This window comes from Talpa europaea (genome assembly GCF_964194135.1).
Source record: "Talpa europaea genome assembly, chromosome: X".
NCBI classification, from domain to species: domain Eukaryota; kingdom Metazoa; phylum Chordata; class Mammalia; order Eulipotyphla; family Talpidae; genus Talpa; species Talpa europaea.
In genome coordinates, this window is record NC_140081.1 from 66,239,571 (window position 1) to 66,259,070 (window position 19,500).

General features: G+C 36.7%; 2 protein-coding genes across 2 annotated transcripts in view; both read right to left on the bottom strand.

The window, feature by feature from the left end:
* Positions 1–18,027, bottom strand: part of RBM41 (RNA binding motif protein 41) — a gene marked incomplete at both ends in the record, with an annotated part of 55,382 nt that extends 37,355 nt beyond the window's left edge. The window contains 7 exons of the mRNA XM_084258983.1: positions 6,926–6,997; positions 8,742–8,946; positions 9,220–9,412; positions 9,982–10,098; positions 13,006–13,141; positions 13,730–13,832; positions 17,980–18,027. Coding sequence (XP_084115109.1) covers positions 6,926–6,997; positions 8,742–8,946; positions 9,220–9,412; positions 9,982–10,098; positions 13,006–13,141; positions 13,730–13,832; positions 17,980–18,027 — 874 coding nt within the window. The remainder of the gene's footprint in view (positions 1–6,925; positions 6,998–8,741; positions 8,947–9,219; positions 9,413–9,981; positions 10,099–13,005; positions 13,142–13,729; positions 13,833–17,979) is intronic.
* Positions 18,028–19,004: 977 nt separating this feature from the next.
* NUP62CL (nucleoporin 62 C-terminal like) overlaps positions 19,005–19,500 on the bottom strand; it is a gene marked incomplete at both ends in the record, with an annotated part of 66,721 nt that continues 66,225 nt past the window's right edge. The window contains 1 exon segment of the mRNA XM_084258984.1: positions 19,005–19,099. Coding sequence (XP_084115110.1) covers positions 19,005–19,099 — 95 coding nt within the window.

The following is a 19,500-nucleotide window of genomic DNA, read 5'->3' on the forward strand; positions in this document are numbered from 1 at the left end:
TTCACCTCACTCCCGTGAGAATGGCCTATATCAGTAAAGTCAGAAACAACAAACTGCTGAGGGTGCAGAGAAAAAGGAACCCTGTACACTGTTGATGGGAATATAAAACTGGCCCAGCCCTTATGGAAAACAATATGGAGGTTCCTCAAAATATTAAAAATAGATATGCCATATTATCCAGCAATCCTGCTCCTTGGTATTTATCCAAAGAATGCAAAAACACAAATTCAAAGGCATATATGAACTCCTATTTTCACTGTAACAGTATTTACAATAGCCAAGTTATGGAAACAACCTGGTGCCCAATGACGGATGAGTAGATAAAGATGTGGTACATATATACAACAGACTACTATTCAGTTATAAAAAGAGACGAACTCTTGCATTTTCAACAACACAGATGAAATTGGAAAAGATTATGGTAAGTGAAATAAGTCAGAAGGAGAAAGACAAATACTGGATGATTTCATTCAAATGTGTAATATACAGAAACAAAACAAAGGGAACAGACAAAACTAAACCAAAACAAATGTTTGAGATAAGACTGAAGAAGTGAGGTTACGAGATGAGAGGTTAGGGGATGGAAACAAAGTGGGGAGGTAGCCCAGTGGACTATGATGGAGAACTATGGGTTTTTAATGGTGGGTGTAGTGTGATGCTGTACATTGAAAGAGTTATGAACCTGTTCTCCTAAATCATATCCAGTGCTGTAAACCAATGTTACCATAATTAGAAAAAAGTTATAAATATACTAATGAAACTCTATATTTAAAACCCCAAAACATGGTGCTAAGTTAAAAGTGATCACATATTATATGATACCATTTACATGAAATGTCTAGACTAGGCAAAACCATATGGACTGACATAGATTAGTGGCTGCATAGACTAGAACAGGGACCTAAAATCATTTATGGGGTAGTGGAAATGTCCTAAAACTGGATTGTAGTGATGCTTGACTAACTGCAAATTCCCTACAAATTACTGAATTGTATATTTAAAATGAGTTTTATGGCATGCAAAGGAAAACTCAATAAAATTGTAAAAAAAAAAATAAAATAACCCAACTACATTATATAAGTTCATTGTTTTTTTTTTTAAAAAAATAAGAAACTTAATTGAAAGAAAGTCATTCTTGAATGTTGGAGTAAGAACCTCTGAAGGGCCTCCCCGGTGGCGCAGCGGTTGAGCGCTGGGTTGCGAAGCTGCCCGCAGCCTCTGCAGCACCGGTTCGATCCCCGGCTGCTCCCCGGCCACCCACCGGAGGAGGGTCCCACATGGCGCGCAGACCTCTCCTGCCGCCCGCTGCTCCCCTCAGCAGTGTACTTCAGTCCTTCTGCCTGCTCTGCTCCCCGCTCTGGCTCTGGTGAATTCTCTCACCCTCCCACGCTTCTGACTGTACCCAGTGCTTGTATAAACAAACAAACAAATAAATAAATCTTTAAAAAAAAAAAAAAGAACCTCTGAAAATCTTGCTCTGTAAAAGCAAAAAGGACAATGTCAAAAATTGTCAAAACCAAAATTTTGACAAGTCTTTGAAGTAAACTAAAGGTTGCAACAATATGAGAAAGTTATTCAAGAAAAACAGCTGAGTCTCAGTAAGAAAAATAAGATTTGTTGCATTTCAACTTTCCATAATTCCATCTCCTTTTCTCCAGCTTTGCCAAAGCTTTGAAATCCAATAATCTCACAACTGTGCTAGCTGTAAAAAATAGTACCCTAGCTAACAATAGAATAAACAACAGTTCTAGAACTCCTGAAAGTCCCATCCTCAGATAACTGTCACTGTTTGATCTGCCTGGGACCTCGTTGAAAAGCTACATTCTAAAGGTTTGTCCTTGACTTGTTTCATATCTCACTCTCAGAGAATAGCCCATCCCTAGGGCATTTGTCAAAACCAATCAGCAGGGACTGCTTAAAACTGCAACTATTTGAGGTGGCATTACATCTTGGGGCTAACAAAGGCTGACAGAAAAAAAAAAGAGAAAAGCTAAAAAGGAAACATAAGGATGAGCCACACTTCCTGATTTGAAAAATACCCTACAAAGCTACAGCAATTAAAATAGCATGGTCCTAGCTTAAAGACAGACATATAGAACAGAAAGCCCAGAAATAAATCCACACATATATACAGTCCCTCAATGACAAAGATATATCCTGATAAGTACATCTGAGGTGATTTTGTCCTTGTGTAATCAATCCAGGCAGGTCATTAGAAGTTTCTCCATATCTGATATAGGCCCTTCTTGAATTTTGTTTCATTGCTTTCAATAAAGCAGATCTTTTTAATGGCTTTTGTCACTTTGTTCTTGTTCTTTAAGATTGTAGCTATGGTAGACTAGGACATGCCTGAATGATGAGCAATAACCATCACTGATTTTCCACTTTTGTAGTCCTTAATCACTTTTAATTTCATTTCCAGTTCAATCATTTGAGGTAGTCTCTCACCAGCATCATTAACAGGGGATTCTGGATGTTTATGGCCCATGATGAACAAAACAGTATGAGATTAAATCAAGAACAAGAGGAAATGAAGCGATCAAGAGACGTGGTAAATCCAAGATGTATGATGCTGCAGCCAGGCATAAAATACTCCCACATATGAAAGCTACGAAGTCATTAGGCAATAGAAATTTTCAGAGTACTAACACATATAAGGATTGCTGTTGACTGAAATGTCATTATGTAAATCATTACTGTAATTAACCAATCTTTGATAAGGGTGCCAGGAATACACACTACACTATTGTCTCTTCAACAAACAGTGCAAGTAAAATGTAAATGCAAAAGGATGAAACTGGACTTACATTACACCACTGACAAAAATTTAAAGTGGATTAAAGACTTCAAATTAAAACCCTAAAACTAAAACTCCTAGAAGAAAACATAACAGAAAAGCTTTCTTTATATACTGGTCTTGGCAATATTTCATGGATATAACCCCAAAAGCCTAGGAAACAAAATCAAAAATAGATAAGTGAGCCTACATCAAACAACAAAGCTTCTGCATACCAAATGAAACAACTAACAGAGTAAAAAGACAACTCACAGAATGGGAGAAATTGTTTGCAAATCATGTATTTAATAAGAGGTTAATGTCCAAAACATATAGAGAATTCTTACAATTCAACTGTATAAAAAGAAAGCCTAATTAAAAAACAGACAAATCATGTATCTGATGAGAGGTTAATGTCCAAAACATATAAGGAATTTTTACAATTCAACTGTATAAAAAGAAAGCCTAATTAAAAATAGATAAACTCTTTGAACAGACATTTCTCAAAAGACACAAAAGTGGCCAGCAAATATATGAAAAAGTGCTGGGGTCACTAATCATCTGAGAAATGCAAATCAAAATCACAATGAGATATCACCTCACAGGCTGTTAGGATGGCTATTATCAAAAAGACAATAGATAACAATTGTTGGTGAGAATCTGGAAAAACTGAAATCTTTCTAACTGTGGGTGGGAATGTAAAATAGTGTAACTGCAACAGAAAATAGTATATAGGTTCTGCAAAAGAATTAAAATAGAAATGTCATGTGATAAAGAATTCTACTTATGGGCATTTATTCAAAATAACTGAAATCAGGATCTTCAAGAAATATCTTCACTCATATAATCACTGTAGCACTGTTCATGATAGGCAAGATGTGGAAATAATTTAAATATCTATCTATGGAGTAAAGAGAGTATGGCAACATGCTCAGAAGACATGATAGAAAAAAAAATTGTGTCAGGAAAATAATCCTTTAAAGCTCAACCAGAAATCAACTAAGTATCTCATGCAACTTGCATGAGCTTATCACTGAAGGATGCCTGATTAACCCCACACACCTGCATTTTTTAAGGTGGGTGTGTCAAGAAAAAAAAATAATAGCATGATCGAAGAAAGGAAAAAATTGACAAAATGGATTAAGTCAACATCTAAACTGTTTGCTCTGAGGCTAAAAGACTGGTACACAGAAAACTAATAAATGTTGCTAAAATAAATTAATGATACAAAGTGAATTGAAGACACTGCTAAGATGCCAGAACTACCTGAAGTAATCTAAAGATTCAATGCAATGTCCATCAAAATCTCAGAGGTTTTTTCCAGAAGTAGAAAAATTTATCCTAAAATTCATATGGAATCTCAAGGGACTCCGAATAGCAAAAACAATATTGAAAAAGAAGAACAAAAGAAAGGTTTTACAGTTCCCGGTTTCAAAATTTACAAAACTTTCAAAAATTAAAACTGTGGCTACAGCACAAAGATAGATATATATGCCAAAGGAACTGGTGAATAGAGAATGTAGAAATAGAACCTCACATATATGGCCAAATGATTTTTGGAGAAAGTGCCAACACCATTCAATGTGGAAAGGACAGTGTTATCAACAAGTAGTGCTAAGAAAGCTGGATGATAACATATGCAAAAAAAAAAAAATACAAAAGGGATCAAAGACCTAAACATAAGAACTAAAACTACAAAACTCTCAGAAGGTAACATATGTTAACAGCTTTATGACATTGGATTTGGTAATGATTTCTTGAATATGACGCAAAAAACACATATTAAAAAAAGAAAAAATAGACAAATTGGACCTCATCAAAGTAAAAATTTCTATGAATCAAAGAACACTATCAATATAATACAAAGGCAACCCATGGAAAAGGAGAAAATATAAATATTTGCATAACATATATCTGACAAAGGATTAATATCCAGAGTACACAAAGAACTATATGTGACCAACAAATAACCAACATTTTTTTTAAATGGGCAAACGTCTTAAATAAACATTTCTCCAAAGAAGATATACAAATGATCAAAAAAGCACATGAAAACATGTTCAACATCACTAGTCACTAGGGAAATGCAAACCAAACCACAGTTTACACCCATTAGGATTGCTATTATAAAAAAAGAAAATAAGAAACTGGAAGCCTTGTGTATTGCTGGTGGGAATGTAAAATGGTATCACCTCCATGAAAAACAGTATGGTGGTCCCTGAAAATATTAAACATAGAATTACCATATGATCTAGCAATTCCAATTGTGTGGGTATATATTCAAAATAATCAAAAGCAGGGACTCAAGACATCGAGGTTACAGCAGCATTGTTCACAGTCATCAAAAAGTTAAAAACAACAGTGTCTACTGACAGATGAATGGATAAGCAATATGTAATAGATACATACAAAGGAATATTATTTAGCATTTTTTAAAAGGAAGGAAATTCTGACACATGCTATAACGTGAATAAACTTTGATGACATTAAGCTAACGGAAATAAGACAGACACGAAATGACAAATACTGTATGCTTCCACTTAGATGAGATACCCTAGAGTAGTCAAATTCATAGAGACACAAAGTAGAGTGGTGGTTGCCAGGGGCTGAAGAGAAGTAGAGAATGGGAATTAAGTGTTTAATGGGTACAGAGTTACAGCTTGGGAAGAAGAAAAAGCTCTGGAGATGGATAGTGATGATGGCTGCAGAGCAATGTGAACATGCTTTTAATGCCACAGAACTGCACGCATAAAAAAATGGTTAAAATGTTCAATTTCAGGTTAGGTATATTTTACCACAATTGAAAAAAATTGTGCTCTGCAAAAGGCTATGTTAAGAGAATGAAAAGACAAGGTATTGACTGGGATAAAATATTTTCAAATCATATGTCCGTCAGAGAATTGTGTTTAGAATATATAAAGAACTCTCAACAGTTATCAAGAAGAAAGTGAACCATCCAATTAAAAACAGCAAGTATTTGAACAGACACTTCAGCAAACAGGATATAAAGATGACAAATAAGCATATGGAAAGATGTTCAACACCACTAGCCATTAAGGAAATGCAAATTAAAACTACAATGCGATACCACTTCACATCTATTAGAATAACTAAAATAAATACCCACAATACCAAAAGCTGACAAAGATGCAACTTGAACTCTCATACATTGCTGGTGAAAATGCAAAATGGTTCAGCCACTCTGGAAAATGGTTTGGCAGTTTCTTATAAAGTTAAACATACACTTACCATATGACCCAGTAATCCCACTTCTAGATATTTACCTTAGAGAAATAAAAATTTATGTTCACACAAAAACCTGTATAAGAATGTTCACAGCAATATTATTCATAATCACCATAACCTAGAAACACCCAAATGCACTTCAATGGATGAATGGAAAAACAAACTTTGGAACAACCATAAAATGGAATGCTACTCAGCAAAATGAATGAACTAGTGATACATTCAGCTTGGATGAATCTCAAAGGCATTATGATGAATGAAACAAGGCAGTCTCAAAAGGTTACGTATTTTATAATTCTATTTATATGATATTCTCTGAAAGATAAAACTATAGTGATGGAGAACAGATCAGTGATTATCAGAGATTATGGGTGGGTGTTGGGGATGACTATAAAATATATAATATGAAGAAGTTTTAGGCTGATGGAGCTGTTCTCTATCCTGATCGTGGTGGTGGTGGTTACATGATTAACATGATTTACAAATCACAATGGTACACCAAAAAAAAAACCCCACGAAAAACCAGGCAATTTTATTGTAAGCTCATTTCAAAATAAAAGATTAGCTGTTATATTATCATAATCATCATATTTATACTTTACTGATTTAATAAAAATATTCAGAATCAGTTGTGAAATAGGATCTAAAAAACATTAAGTTCATTTTATGTCTGGTACAATAACTTAATAGAGAAAAAAATCAACAACACTAAATGGAAAAGCTTTACAACTTCTACTAACTCCTCTCTTTAATATTCTATATCAGGATAATATGCTCCTTCTAGATCATTTCCTATAAACATTGTCACATACTGAAAATGGAATTAAATAGTGCTCAACTTAGAAGTCTCGGACCCTAGGTTACATTCCTAAATCTAACACTGTAAGAAAACTCTCGACTTGCCTTTTGTGCCTAATTTTATCTTCCTCTTCATTGAGGTCATGTACTTGTCTGCACTTGTCTTTTTGTGGTATGCTGTGAAGGTTTAAAGCAAGGAGTTTCAAAGATAGGAAAAAGAACAGATTCATACACCACCCGCCCCGTCCCCCCAAATACCAGGTACTGCTCTAAATGCTTCACATGTATTATCTCACTTAAACATCCTAACAACCCTATTATACTATTAATATTCTCATTTTACAGATGAGGAAATTGAAGCACAGAGTGGCAACTTGCCTAGCATCTTAGAGCTACTAAGTGGGGGAGCCAGGATTTTCCCAGCATTCTGCCATTTCCCAACAAACTGTTCATTTGTGATCCATGCCTTCCTTCACAATGCTCTTCTATATCTATGGTCTCTCAGTCTTGAACAAATAATTCACTCATTCTCAGGCTTTTGCCTATCAGCAAAGCATACATGATTCCCAATTTTATCTCTCTAGTCATGACCTCTTTCCTGAGCTTCACTGCTGCATATCCCAATGCCTCCTCAATAACAGAATTTGATGATCCTGCCATTATTACAAATAGAACTTGTTTAAAAATAAACTCATCACCTTTCCTCAAAATTTTCCCATAAAAGCAAGCCTTGAAACCTCTAGGTTATCTTTGATGCATTCCTCTCCATTGACTCGCCTTCATTCTCATCAACAAGCTTGATCAATTCTTCCTTTGTAATGTCTCTTATAACCATACATACCTCTCTTTTCAATTCCACTGCCATCACTTTAGTCCAGATCTTCATTCCTAAATGACTGTAATACTCTGTAACCATTCTCCCTGCTGCCAGTTCTTCTTCTCTCATCTAATTTATTGGCCAACAGATTAATCATTTACAAATACTGTTTTTATTGTGTTATTCCTGGCTCAAAAACCATATTCCAACCAATTAACAAATGAATAACTAACTCTGGAAAGGTCTATACTAATCACCAAATGAAAGTTCAAAATTTTTAGCTTCCTCTCCACCTCTCACAATTCCCCCAAACGTGCCACAGTGAAATGCGTGTCCCTCTCCTTCTTAAAGAATAGGTAGTATTGAAAGAATATTTAACTCTTACTTCCTCTGAGAGGTCTTCAATGACACCAAAGCACAGTGGCCTTTCCCTTCTCTGAACTTCTACAACACAAGTATTTCTAGCTTTCTTACTAAGTGCTACTTTCCAATCAGACTGTAATTGGCACAAAAGTCATTAAGCACGTCAGGAACCACAAAGTTCTGTGCACCTTCCACAGTGCCTAGAAAATGAATACTAAACTAATTCTGGTTATGGTGGAGACTATTTATTTTGTGCTAATTTATAGTTCAGCCTAAAAACCCTTCACCATCTGGCCTCACCAACCTTTCCAATGTTATCTCCCATCATTCCCTGCCATGCCCAGTACTTCTTGCCACACTGAACTTTTCATTGTTCCCTAGACACATCAGGTCGTTTCACAATCCTGTTCCATTTCACCCGCTAACTGTAACACCCTCTCCCCCTATTTACCGGACAAATGTCTGTGCATTTGTCAAGACTTAATACAAATGTCAACAACTCCTGACTCCCCCAACTAGACTTAGATGTTCTCTGCTGCCTACCACTTTATTCACATCTTTATAAAAGCAATTTCCATGTTGTACTGCAACTGTGTGCATATTTGTCTCTCTCGTGGAATCTATATGCTTCCAGAGTAGTGATAGTTTGTCCTTCCCCTATCCCTTCATTAACTCTTCTTATCTAATGTTAAATCTTTGTCTCAATGAAAGAACATTTCAAAATCAGTGGCAATCACATACCTTGGTAATAAAGAGCCTTAAGGAAGGAATGGCGGTCAGCTCCCTGAAATAAAGACTTTTCTATTTCCATTTCGCGCCGGGTCAACTGTTTGCTCTTTGCAAATCTCTGTGGCAGGCAAAGGATGCGCTGACGCTCTGAGATCCTTTCTTCAATGTCTTGAAGACGCTTCTGTATTGCTTCAGGGGTTGCCCTCAGTCTTGTCCTCTGAAACCAGAAAAGAGAGATGGCACAGATCAAAAAGGACAATTCTGAAAGTGATGATCTGATGCCTCCAATAGGAAAAGAAGATGATAGTTTATAGAAGTGTTAGCAAAGAATTCAAAGAACAGCTACTCTTTTGCCAAGGTCCCTATTCTAGAAACCAAAGAAGATTCACACACAAAATTCAGTTTTAAGAGAATTAGAAATAAAAAAAGATCTCAATGCCAAATAGAGGCCTTGGTATTTATTCTCCAGACCAGAAAATGCCCCACTCACCTTTTCACCTGTAACATGGCTCTTCCAGATCAATATTTCTGTTTCATTGAGCCCTAGTTCCCTGAGAGAAGCAGTTTCCTGATCCTTCTCATGCAGTGTCTGGAATTGGGATAAAGTCATAGTTCCAGCTGCTTCCTTCCCAAAGGGCTTGTACATAGTACCAGGAGCAAAGCTCTCTTTTTTAGACATACATCTGCAACACAAGCAGAAAGGGAGTAAGAACATCTTCAAGTTACCACAGTTCGGAGTTGCAGCTCACTTTTAATAAAGAGTTACAATGAAAATCACAGGCAATGTCTCTCTCATGCCCTATTTCTAGGCTGAAGCACTACTACAATAAAATGAAATGCCATCAATATGCGCTCATCCAAGACCAATAAGTGACCGAATTTAACATTTATTGAGTACGTACTATGCATCCAACACTGTGCTAGGTACTGGGGGCTTAATAAAAAAGATAATAATGGTCTGTGCTCTTGTAGAAGAACATAGGGAGAGGCAAGTAAACAATGACAACACTGGGTTAGAAGGGCTATCTATGTACGTTAAGGGAAGAGATAGGAAAGCACTTAGCTCAGACTTAGAGGGATATGGGAAGCTTCCTAGAGGAAGAGACACACAAGAAAAATCCTGCCTAATAAATAGAAGTTTGCCAAGGAAAGGTGGGTGGGAGCGGAGTGCTCCACGCAGGCTTTAACAGGGGTCTGTCACCTGCAGGAGAGGGTCTGTAATACTCTATCTGCTTGCAAAATCAATACCTACTCCTCAATGGAGACAGAGGTATCAAGCTGATGCTGAAGGAGGCTTTTCAGCTGCCTCTCCCCTTCTGTTTCCAACTCCTCCAGGACATGCTCATCACTCTTCACACAGCTGTTCACCCTGGAGTAGATATAAGAATATACACAGAAAGTAGAAGAGACAGTGAATCCTAGAACATATTCTTTATCTACATTATCTTTAGGGATCCCACTTCCCTACCACTTGATCACTCTTTACCATTCATTTCACAAACATTTGCTAAATACACACAACCCATTGTGCTAGGTACTGACAGAGGTGAAGACAAGTCAATATTCAAGGCATAGTCCCCATCCTCAAGAAGTCTGCAATTAATTTAGTGAGAGGAAATAAATGTGTGTTTTGTGCCTGTGCCTGTAGGGAGAGGTAGGAAGGGGGAGGAGGAGAAGGGGGAAGGAGGGAAGAGGGAGGGGCAGAGGAGAGAATGATACAGAGATGTATATGCCAAATTAGTAGGAGTTCAGAGAAGACAGACATAATTAGGAGTTAAGGTGGTAATGAAGGCCTTGGAAAGGTAATTCTTAAACCGGCATCTGAAGGATTGGGTGTGATGAAGGACAGGAGAACAGGGAGAGCGTGTATAAAGAGACAGAAATATGTTCTCAGGGATAATGAGAAGTTCAATTTAGCCTGCATTCAGGTATGGGAGCACTGGGAGATATCTTGGAGGAATAATTAGATTCAGATTGTGAATGGCCTTAAATACACTAACTAGGGGGCCCGGACTTTAATGTATAAGTATTAGAAAGCAATTTATCAGGCAGTTAAGTGACACCACAAAAGTGATGGTTTAGGAAAATGGATATGGATTAGTAGGAGACAAAAAACAGAAGCACTAGTTAGAAAACAATTTAAATTTATCAAGCATAAGGTCCACACTAGAGTGATAACAGTGGAATTGGAAAGGAAGGATTAGATTAGAGAAGCCTTTGGAAGGTAGGGATCAGGGAGGAGTCAAAGATAACCCACAAATTCCAAGCTGTGTAACTGAGAGAATGAGGGTACCCACAAAGAAGGAACAAGGAAGCTCGAGATTGAACAAATGGTTGTAAAGTCAGCATTGTTTTAGCCATGTTGAGTCAAGGGGCTATTACAAGTGAACCACAGCAATAAGTATCAGGAATACTTCAATGACTGAGTCTGAGGTGACAGTATAACTGATATTGGTGAAAAGGAACATGAGAGATGGTAGAACTGTTGCATAGATTAGCATCTAACCTGAACACAGAAATTTCAAGTCATCTGTGTCGTCAGGATCTGGAGCAGAAAGAGAGCTCTCCAAAGAAGAATATATAGAAACAAATGTGAAGAGCATCGTAACATTTTATAGTTCAGGCAACTGGACAAAATCCAGGTAATGTTAACATGAGCTAACTAACCCTAAATAATTGAAAATTCTCATTCAAGTGTAATGAAATAACAAGACCATTTAAGAATGAAACAACAGATTATAAAAGACAAAAACATTGTGAGTTAACCATAAGGAAAGTGAGTATTAAAAGCCTTTTTTATAAAATAGCCCTTTCCTATTGGGGCTATGATGAGGCTTGAAATATTCCCCATTATTATAAACTAGATTCCCATGCTGTGGAAAGACTTAGGCTTATTTTAGCAAATTTTTAAATACCTGTAAGTTCTGATGTTTAAAAATTCTTTTCTTAAATATCTTAAATTTTACCTAGTATTTAAAATTTCAGTCCTTGCCAAGTTTAATGTGACTTTGAAATGAAAAAAACATGTTACTACCCAGTACACACAAATCCAAAATAAACTGTTGAGTGGAAAAAAAAAAAAAGCAGGTCATAGAAAAATTCATACAGAGAGTGTTCATTTACATAAAGCTTAAAAATGAATAAACTTGAAAGATTTTGTTCAGGATTAAATTCATAAGTGGTAAAACTATTTCTTTTTAAATGAAGGGGATGATTATGCAAAATTCCTGATAATGGTCCCCTCAGGGAAAAGGAGGGAAGAGAAGCAAACAGGAAGGGGCACACAGGGGACTTTCAAGGTACCGGTGACATTCTATTTCCAAGGCTTGTGGTGGGTACGAGTCTATTCTTCCTTAAGCTATAAAGATACGTTATTATGCACGTATGAGATATACAGCAATGCACATGCTTTTAAAAGTTATTTTGAAGCAGGGGAAATCAGAAAGGTTTTTTTTAAAATGGCACGAGGGATGAACAGAACAGGAGAACACATCAGTATGAATTGGATATGCCCCGCCCAATTCCAGAGTGATTATTCCACTTGCAGAATGAATCCAAAATTAATGTAGTGGCGCCTTCAGACAGGCTTTGTGTGCCGTCAGTAATGGTGAGGCGCAGGGTTTCCGCAACGACCTGCCAAGCTAAGGCTGCCGTTTCCTGCGGGACCGGTAGAGGGAGCTGCTCGCAGCAGTGGCTTTCTGTTCCTCTAATACATCGAATCGGTTTTGTGTTTTCCTTCTAAATTTGTCGAAACAAAGTATTACCCGCTTACTTTAAGATGAAAAAAGCACAAGCATGCTCTGGGCACCCGAACCACTCCTCTTCAATGGGCAAACACTGCAAGTATGCGCCCGCCCTGAGCCCCTCTCGGAGAAGGAAGGGTGGGACAGCGGGGGCTGGGGGGGGGGGTGGTGGCTCGGGTTTCTCCGGCACCGGGCATCCGTCGGCCAAGACCCTTTTACCTGGGTGGGTCCATCTGAAACAGGAAGGGAACACAGCATCCGTCCAGCTCCGGGGGCCGGCGCCGTGGCCTGCATACCCGCGCCGGGAGCGCATTCCTGCGGGAACCCGCCCCGGCGGGCCTTCCCGAACTTCGCCCAGCAGGCCAGGCTAGCCCGTCTCCCCTCCTCCTCCCTCCTCCTTTGTTTTCCCGCTCACACGAAACCGCGTCCCCAGAAGGTGACAAAACACAAACACAAAGTAGCAAAATCCATTTTCAAAGTTAAAAAGTAAAACAAGATTTCCCCTCATCGCCTGCTCTCAGACAAGCCCTTACCTCTTCATGTTTCCACAGGCCCCTATCTCTAACTTGGGTAAATAGGCTGCGGACTTCAAGTCCCAGAACTCTACGCGGCAGACTCTAAGGGTATTGTGGTACCGTGCAGGCCTCTGGGAATCGTAGTCCGACAGAGCTGAAGCAATAAAAAGAGAAAGTATTAAGTAACCGTTGCGCTGTAAAGTGTCCGACTATTTCTGTTTCATTTCTCCTCCAGGTTAAAAGCACATACAAAACATCCAGCTCAAAACCAAGGAATCACCCTTGACATCTTCACTCTCATCCAATATCACAAAAGCCTGGCTATTCTCTAATTTCTGTCAAATGCATCCCTAACAATATTGCTTCTGCCAAGGTCTTCTCTGACCTACCCACGGTTTCCAGTCGAGGTTCAGGTCCATCCTCTGCAGTGCAGCCACAGTGGGCAGAAACAACTCAGGCACATCACTGGCACTAGTGGTTCTCTTCTTTCTGTAACAGAGGCTTACAAAACATTGTATTTTCTATCCTAAGAATCAGAAATCCATATATATTCAAGCCCATGGATGTTCCTATTGAAAATTATGATTAATGAAGAGAAAGGATCAGGATAGTAGTAAAGAGCATGATCTAGAAATGGAAATACAAATGTCCCTAAGCACATGAAAAGATCATTTGATGTATAAGTGACATGAAATTTCAAAGGCAACTGATCACAAAATGCCTGGCCTGTACACCTCAAAACTGTCAAGGTCATCAAAGACATGGCAAGTCTGAGACTCTGTCACAGTCAAAGACACAAAATGAGACATGATGACTAAATTTAATGTGATATCCTGAATGGCATCCTGGAAGAGAAAAAGGGACCTAAGTAAAAACTAAACACATGTCAATAAACTTTAATTATGTTCATTAGCTGTGACATTAGCTTATATCAGTTATAAGATGTTAACACTAACGGAAATTAAATGGAGATATAGAGAAATCTGTACTACTAAATTTCCTGCAAATCTAAAGTTCTTTAAAAAGTGTACATTTACAAAGTATACTAAAATAACATTTTCAGCTACCAGACTAGTCAAATCTGTCAATGCACTTATTTTGTTGATGCTGCAGGGAAACTGGTATGACGTCTATGGTAAGCGACTTGAGGGTATAATTGAAATTAATGCTCATTTGCCTTAGAGCAGCAATTCAACTTCTATTATATATAGAAAATTCACTGTGGCATTGCCACAACAGAATATTGGAAAGCAACTTAAATATCCACAAATATGCTATTCATTTACTGGAAAAGTATGCAGCAATCCCAACTATGACAAAGTAACTCTACAGACTAAAACATAGTCAATGCAACAGCTAGGTCTGTAAAAATGTGTACAGTATACTCCCATTTGAGCAAAAAAGGGAGAATATATGTGTATGTTTGCCTGTCTATATATAGAAGATCTCTGGGAAAAAAGGCAAGTGGTGTCTGTTACCAGATAGGGGAAGATACTCATTCTGTTTCTCACTCTCTTTCTCTCTGTTTGTGTGTGTTTGTAACCATATTACCAAATGTGACTATTATCAAATCATTTTTAATTAAGGGAAGCCCTTGTTACATGACAAAGTGCCACAGAAGAAAAAAGATCATGGGTTTTGGGGCTCACACTGCTTGGATTTGAATCTCAACTCCCTGTTATTGATAATATAGCAGAGTACAAATCTGGACAGAACTTTTGCTTTGGCAAGTTACAAGACTATGTGAATTTCAATAAGTTGTGTTTAATTGGTCTAGGCCAGCTAAAATGGGGGTAATACCTCAGAATACGGTGTCTGTAAAGTACAAAACTTTTGATACAATAGTACTCATTTATTTGATTCTGCAACTATTTCACAGGAAAAATTAAAGTACGGTTTTAAAATCACCTGCTAGGGAGGTCATCCATGAGCAAATATTGCAATGTTATCCAGCAGGTTAAGACATATTCAAACTGTGAACTGCATGTGTTTATCTCTTTTGATTGCTGAGTAATATTCTACTGTGTATATGAACCACATCTTCTTGATCCAGTCATCTATTTTTTGGCATTTGGGTTGCTTCCATAGCTTAGCTATTGTAAATAGTGCTGCTATAAACATAGGGGTGCAGGTGCCCTTTGGAATTACTGTTTCTGCGTCATTTGGGTAAACATCTAGGAGTGGAATTGCTGGAACCTGGATGGAGCTAGAAGGGATCATGCTCAGTGAAATAAGTCAGAAAGAAAAAGAAAAATACCGGATGGTCTCACTCATAACAGGAATTTAGAAAACCTAAATAAGAGACCAGGAAAAAGACTAATCAAAATCAACAAGCAACTATAAACCAGAGACACATGGGGGGGGGGGTTTCGGGAAAGGAAGGACTAGAGTCAAAATAAGGGGGGAGGTGCAATTGTATCGGGAATATAACCAAAATGAAAATGCATACATTGTGAAAAGATTAAAAAAGATGTAAGAATTATATAAAATAAAATATTTAAATAAAAATATCCTATTAAAGAGAAAAATAAATAATTTAAAAATAAAATTTAAAAAATGATATAATGTAAAAAAAATTAAAAAATTTTAAAAAAAAACTAACCTGAGATATCACTTTTCACCTTTCAGAATGGCAGAAGTCCAAAAGTTTAATGCACACTCTGTAAATTAGGCTCTAGGAAACAGTCACTCTCAAATAATATTGGTAGAAATATAATTTTTATGACCGTTATGGAGAGAAGCTTACCAATATCTCAAAATTACCAAGGCAAACAGCCTTTGACCTAGCAAATCTAATTAGAGGTATTTATCCTACAGATGCATTAGAGATATAGAAAATGAAATGTGTGCAAGGATTTTCAAATCAGCATTGTTTGCAAGAGTGAAAAAAGTAAATTTCAGTCACATGTAGTTTGTAAAAAAATAAACAGAATATCAACAGAAAAAAAAAAAGACTTATTCAAACTGTGTCATCATGCTTAAATTAGGAAACAGGACCAAAGAGCAACTACTAAAACACACTGTGCTTCCTATCTTGACAACTTCTGGCAGATGGAAAATGTCATAGAAAGTACTAGTTATCTAAAACCCGTTATCTACAACTTTTTTTGCTCTTGAATCATGCAGATAAATGAATACAGATATAATATGCACTACTGCACGGCTTGGAGCTTTGGAGAGAATATGGACAGAATATAAGCATAAACAAAATATGGGTTATATCCCAACCTGCACCAGGTAAATCTTGTATGGTGGTGGGGATGCTGCTTAAGCAAACTATCCAACTGACACATTAATCAACAGGGAAATGGAAAAATACACCAAGATTGCTAGCACTTGTCTCCTGAGAAGGTAGCAAAGGGTGAAATACTACACCGGCCTGAATCACATCAGAATTGTATACAGCTTCTAATAATACATACATCCTGTTGGTACCGAAGTGATAAACACTACATGACAAATCCACTAGGTGGGATGAGTGGAGAATGAATGGCTAAAAAGACATTCACACAGAGTGGAACTGCAACCGGAAAGAAGGTCATAAGCAAGTTTTCTATGTACTTGGATATAAATGGAGCCAATCCGAGCGGTAGATACCAAGGGACAAACACTCAGAAAATTGCACTAGAAGGAAAACCAGGCTATTTCTAGCCCTGCCAAACTTATTAACTGTGGAATAATAGCTATTCCATTTCCCAAAGCATCCCTCTCCATGCTTTAAAAGGTTATCAGACAGTACATTAAAAGCTTTGAGATTTCTAGATGTTATTCATAGGCATAGAGAACTTACCATGAGGTAATTTGACAATTTCACCCCTACAATAATTTATGACAAACTGAAAAATATGCCTCATTTGTCTTTCTGACAATTTAACAAGGTTAGTTTAATTAAGCCTGAAGCTCCTCCTTAACATAGACATATTTTCAGGGTTTGTCCTTTTTAGGTGTTTTGTTTGCAGCACACTTCTGATGAATACATTATAAAGCAATTATAATTTCCAGATATGAAAGATGCTAAAACCAAAAATCTTCTCTTAAAGAGGGATAGCATCACTCATTTAATATTTGAGTAAACAATTGTGCATGCCTTTCAAATTTCCCAAATGAGACAGCACAAATGCTGTTATAAAGAGACTAGACATGACATCTTTTTCAAAGGACAAGAAAAAGCAGATAAGCAGTGGAAAGGGTCAACAATACAAATTTAAGAATTCTCCTTCAGTTACTGTTGTAGCCAATCTTTAAAAACGGTTAAGAGGGACTCAAAACACTAGAACTTAACATAAAAGTTGTCTTAAAATTACTGGCAAAATAGGTTGTTTCTGACCTTTTAATATTTGCTCAACAATGTTATTTTTGTTAGATAAGGGTTAGAATCAGAATCAGAAGGAACCTTAGAGATGATTTAGTCCAAGGCTCCAGATTCCAGATGGTATATTGAGCTCTACTACTAAATCTTGTTACTGTATTGAATTGCAAGCCACTTGTCATCCACGGGACTCTTCTATGCCCTGGACAAAACACTAGAATTCCAAATGCAAAGCTAGGAGTACTGTAGCCTCTTTATAATAAGCACTCTTACATAGTGAAAAAACATGAAGGAATCACAAGGCTCTAGAGAAATGAAAACTAGTTTCTTTCAGCTGGGAAAACGTAATAAGGTCTGGCTCTTTCATATTATAGATAAAAGACAATGGCCAAAATGAAATGATTTGCAATTAGACAATGACAAGACTAATCCAGTATTTCCTCCAACACTGATCTCTTTACTGAATGTGAAACTTAACTTATACACAGTTTACACGATTCGAATCTCCCCCCAAAATAAGGGAAATATCTTTATCTTGGTGTAATAATAGAACAAGGACACAAAAAATTAGAGATTATTCAAGATTACTCACAAGCTGCATTTACTTACAGAAACCACCCACAAAATTTAATGGTCTCTGAAATATTTTCACTCGAAAATTTTGAGTGATTACAAAAACTTACCTGACAACAAGCTGTTAATTTGAAAAGTTTGGGTAGAATAAAGGTCATGTAAATTCTGGTGTTTATTCTACTCATAAGATAAAAATCACTAATCCTCACTCCAAAAGTATTTTCTTCCTGGACTATGTACCCCTCAGGATGGTCATGTGCAGTCAGCACAACAGAAATTCAGGTCAGTAATTACAGACAGCCAAGCTCCAGTCACTCAAAAACTTTCAAGTAGCAAATTTTGGTGTTATACTTTTATTTGTTTTTAGAACATTACCTTTATTTATTGACAGAGATGAAACATGTAACTGAAGGGATCAGACTGTTCCCATGTTAAGAACAATGCTTTTTTAAAAAAAATTCACAAAAATCAACAACTATAAATCAAATATTAAAACTAAATAAGATACCAAGGTATCTGTACATCAAAAGAAAGCACATTGCCTGATCCTTACCCTTTTTAAAATAACCTAATTCAAATCCACAATCAACACTGATTTGTACTGCCTTCTCTGAATTTCTGTGGCACACACTTTCTGTAATGGATAACATATAACCTTGTGTTGTTTTCATACAGACAGGCATTATTTATTTTCAAACTAGACAGTAAATTCTTTTGAGGAGAGCGAGTTTATAGTAACTAGCACTGTATGTTAAAAGTAACAGGCAGCTAGTAAAGACAAACTGGCATTTATTTTTTTGGCAAACGCTTCTCTATGATCTGATTAGAGTGAGAAAGCTGATTTGTGCTCGTAGAAAGGAATGGAATCTAGCAGAGTAAGATATGAACTACAGAGAATCAACATCTATGAGATTTCCTTCTAAACAACAGGGCTAATATTTTAATCTATTAATACTAACAGTCAAACAGTATAATCCTCAACAGTATATATTTAAATGGAGAAAAAGCCACAAAAACAGACAGATTTTACTGCAACCAAAGATTAAAGCATAACTGTAAATACTACTTTATTTAACATCATCTATATTTGTAGGTAATATATAATCCAAAAACAACATGCAGAAAATTTGACCATTCAATTAAAAGCAATCCTGACATTGTTGTCCTGTTCCTTGCAGTGATGAGTCTCAAAAACCTGTGTTACCTCTTCTACCTTCCTTTGCAGCATGCCTGTAAGGGGAAAGGTTATACATCATTAATCTGAGGTCAAAATATTCCAGGAATATTATAAGTTATATTCTCTCTTCAATGTATGATTTATGAGATGCTGAAGATCAATTTGAATAACTAAGTACTAGAAAATGTAGAAGAAAAATCATGTTTCTTAGTTTAGAAACTATTACAAAAACAGTGGACAAGGATGTTCTTGATCTGCTCTTCCCAGCATGCCTCCTTGACATTTATGTTCCATTGAAAAAAAGTGTTAATTGTCTTTCACTCACTACAGCCTAAAAGTGTCATACAGGGTTGTCATTAAATTGAAGGTATAGATTTAGGTAGGTCTTGCTATCTGTAAGCAGATTATCATATTGAGTTGATTCATATTTCTGTTCCTTCCTAATAATTTATTT